The sequence below is a fragment of the Homarus americanus genome, unplaced genomic scaffold (assembly GCF_018991925.1).
Source record: "Homarus americanus isolate GMGI-L3 unplaced genomic scaffold, GMGI_Hamer_2.0 scaffold36188, whole genome shotgun sequence".
NCBI classification, from domain to species: Eukaryota; Metazoa; Arthropoda; class Malacostraca; order Decapoda; family Nephropidae; genus Homarus; species Homarus americanus.
This window is the reverse complement of record NW_024718183.1, coordinates 3607533-3611199: the sequence shown is the minus strand read 5'-3', so window position 1 is coordinate 3611199 and position 3667 is coordinate 3607533. Positions and strand designations below refer to the sequence as shown.

Below are 3667 nucleotides of genomic sequence, written 5' to 3'. Positions count from 1 at the left end.
CACTGTTGGGCTCTGCGTCCAGCCTCACCACCAGATCACAGGCGTTCTTGACACTTATAATGACTGCAGGGTAATAGTGAGGGCCTCTCTTGGCCAACACCCTGTGGCCCTTCCACTCGCTGAGATCGACGGGCGCCCGGGCCACGCCCTGCTGAGACGACCACATCTCGGGGGTCCGGTGCACCTCCCCCCCCTCGCCGCTCTCCCCGGGCACGTGGTGAGACGGCAGGGCCACCTGGGCAGCCGCGTCCGCCACGCTCTTGAACCCCGAGTACTGTTTGGGCTGAGAGAACTCCCCCTTGGAGCTGGGAGACTGAGAGAGGCGGCCCTGAGACACTGAGTGAGCCAGAGGAGGCACCATGTGTACGGTGTGGTGACTACCAAGGTGCTGCTGTACATGGACTACATGTTGCTGCTGCTGTAGCTGTTGTTGTTGCAGCTGTTGTTGTTGCAGCTGTTGTTGTTGTTGCTGCTGTTGCTGTTGTTGCTGCTGTTGTTGTTGCTGCTGCTGCTGAAGCTGCAACTGCTGCTGTTGTTGTTGTTGTTGATGCTGCTGATGTTGTTGATGTTGTTGTTGTTGTTGTTGTTGTTGTTGTTGTTGTTGATGATGATGTTGATGATGTGACTGTTGATGAAGCTGTTGTTGTTGTTGTTGATGATGATGATGATGATGAGGCGGCTGTTGGTGATGATGAGGTTGTTGTTGTTGTTGATGGGGTTGTTGTTGATGAGGTTGTTGATGGGGTTGTTGTTGTTGTTGGTGGGGTTGTATGTGTCGTTGTTGTATTTTTTGTCTCTGTAGTTGTGTGTGTGAGCCCTGGAAGTGAGGGATGGTGACCAGTGCCGCTGGGTGAGTGAGGAGGCCCGTGGTGGTGGCAGGCATCAGTTTGAGCTGGTTGTTGCCTTGACCGTGTGTGTTACGCTGTACGGTTAACACCGCCGTCGCGTTCTTCACGGTCACCGGAGACTCCCCCGATGGCCGTCTGTCCTGGCCGTCGTCTCTACTCCCAGGTGCGGCGTTCACCCGCAGGTCTTGTGGCTTGCTTTCGGACATATTTACAACGCACGCCATGGATCTGCTCACTGCATCCGGAGCGGTCACCCCACACACCATCGGGCTGGAGACGGCCGTGCTCACGCAGATGCCTCTGACAGATGAGGGAACCACCACTCCGGTGCTGGTAGTGGTGATGTGAACCCCTTGTTGTGTGGTGGTGATGTGAACCCCTTGTGTGGTAGCAGTGTGAACCCCTTGTGTGGTGGGGATGATGTGAACCCCTTGTGTGGTGGGGGTGTGAACCCCTTGTGTGGTGGCAGTGTGAACCCCTTGCTGTGTGGAGGGGGTGTGAACCCCTTGCTGTGTGGTGGGGGTGTGAACCCCTTGCTGTGTGGTGGGGGTGTGAACCCCTTGCTGTGTGGTGGGGGTGTGAACCCCTTTGCTGTGTGTGGTGGCAGTGTGAACCCTTGCTGTGTGGTGGCAGTGTGTGTTGTGTGGTGGGGGTGAACCCTTGCTGTGTGGTGGCAGTGTGAACCCCTTGTGTGGTGGGGTGTGAACCCCTTGCTGTGTGGTGGTGGTGATGTGAACTCCTTGTGTGGTGGCAGTGTGAACCCCTTTGTTGTGTGGTGGTAGTGTGAACCCCTTGTATGGTAGCAGTGTGAACCCCTTGCTGTGTGGTGGGGTGTGAACCGCTTGCTGTGTGGAAGGGGTGTGAACCCCTTGTGTTGTAGCAGTGAGAACCCCTTGGTGTGTGGAGGGGGTGTGAACCCCTTGGTGTGTGGAGGGGGTGTGAACCCCTTGGTGTGTGGTGGCAGTGTGAACCCCTTGTGTTGTAGCAGTGTGAACCCCTTGTGTTGTTGCAGTGAGAACCCCTTGTTGTGTGGTGACAGTGTGAACCCCTTGTGCGGTGTGAACCCCTTGCTGTGTGGTGGTGGTGGTAGTGGTGGTGGTGGTGGCAGTGGTCAACAGGGGTCTGGCACCATCAGTCATGTCCTCCAGTTCAGATGGATCAAATTTCCGTTTCTTGGGTAACTTGCACACATCATGCACGGGCTGTTTCTCTTCCCTCACAGAGGCCGACGACGGAGACAAAACCGTCGTTCCGGCCCCCCGGCCACAGTTAGTGGGGCCGACCCGGGGGGTTCGGGTGACCGTGGCAGCGGGCATACTGGAGGCGATGCCCCGACCACTCACCGCGACGCTCTCCTCCTCGGCGGAGACGCTCGGTTCGTCTCCGGATACGGCATCCCTGCGGGCCCTCAGCGACCCATAATTCTCCTCTCCTCTCTTGCCACGGGACGCGTCATTCCCCGGGGCCGTGGCGGCAGGGTCCCCCTCCTTGCGGGCGGCGGCCCTCGCCCCGCGGCCACCGGTGCCCGAACCTTTGGACTCTGTAGTGCGTTTGGCTCGGTTGCCTCCGCGCCTATTCATCGTGACGGTCGTCCATAGTTGGGACGCTGAGGACCTCTGGTGGCTCGCTGGAGCACCAGGTGAGCTTCATAGCAGCTAAGGCCCTTCACACCTGAAACAACAACAACCATTAATAACAATGTACTACAGTATAAGTCTACTGTGGTTCACAATGTCCAAGTGTAAGTAACCTAACACTAACCTAACCTAACCAACCACATGATCCCCACATTAAATTATCTTTGTTATTTAAGTAATTATATCATTTATAAACTTGTCATGATCTTAAATAATAATGAAGAGTTTATTTATTATAAATTCTACCTTAAGATTACTTAATATTTACCAAAAATAGATCCACCAATCATCTTTACATACAGCTTCCCTTCATCAAGTATTGCCAGATAAAACTGAGAGTACAAGAACCAGGGTGAAGGTCGATGGCTCTTTGGCTGACTGTACCACTGTTTGTATACCTACACTGTCTAGGTACATTGTATACCTTCACTGTTTAGGTACATTGTTTGTATACCTAGGTACATTGTATACCTTCACTGTTTAGGTACATTGTTTGTATACCTAGGTACATTGTATACCTACACTGTCTAGGTACAATCAGCCAAAGATGCACCGACTCCACCCTGGGTCTCGTGCTCCCAATTTTACCTGGCAATACTTGAAGGAAGGAAGGCTGTATGTAACGGTGATTGTGATTGGTGGATCTACTTGAAGAAAGGAAAGTTGTATGTAACGGTGATTGTGATTGGTGGATCTACTTGAAGGAAGGAAGGCTGTACGTAACGGTGATTGTGATTGGTGGATCTACTTGAAGAAAGGAAAGTTGTATGTAACGGTGATTGTGATTGGTGGATCTACTTGAAGGAAGGAAGGCTGTATGTAACGGTGATTGTGATTGGTGGATCTACTTGAAGGAAGGAAGGCTGTATGTAACGGTGATTGTGATTGGTGGATCTACTTGAAGGAAGAAAGGTTGTATGTAACGGTGATTGTGATTGGTGGATCTACTTAAAGGAAGAAAGGTTGTATGTAACGGTGATTGTGATTGGTGGATTTATTTTAGACTGCATCACTGTCAGGATAAATATTAAACAATCCAAAAGTAACATTTGTAACAATAATAAACTATTCATCGTTATTTAAGATCATGACAAGTTAACAAATATTCGTATATTTGTTTAAATAATGAAGAAATTATATCAATGAATTGGCAACACCGTACAACCAGGGCTGCCACCAGAT

At 51.4% G+C, this 3667-nt stretch overlaps 1 protein-coding gene across 1 annotated transcript; it reads right to left on the bottom strand.

Moving 5' to 3' along the window:
- Window positions 1–641: 641 nt before the first annotated feature.
- Window positions 642–2428, bottom strand: LOC121859319 (ras-interacting protein RIP3-like; the record flags this gene model as incomplete). Its single annotated transcript, XM_042356114.1, is given in 2 exon segments — window positions 642–1353; window positions 1978–2428. Coding segments are annotated over 2 exon segments (1163 nt in total), but the record flags the coding sequence as incomplete, so codon positions are not given.
- Window positions 2429–3667: the final 1239 nt, after the last annotated feature.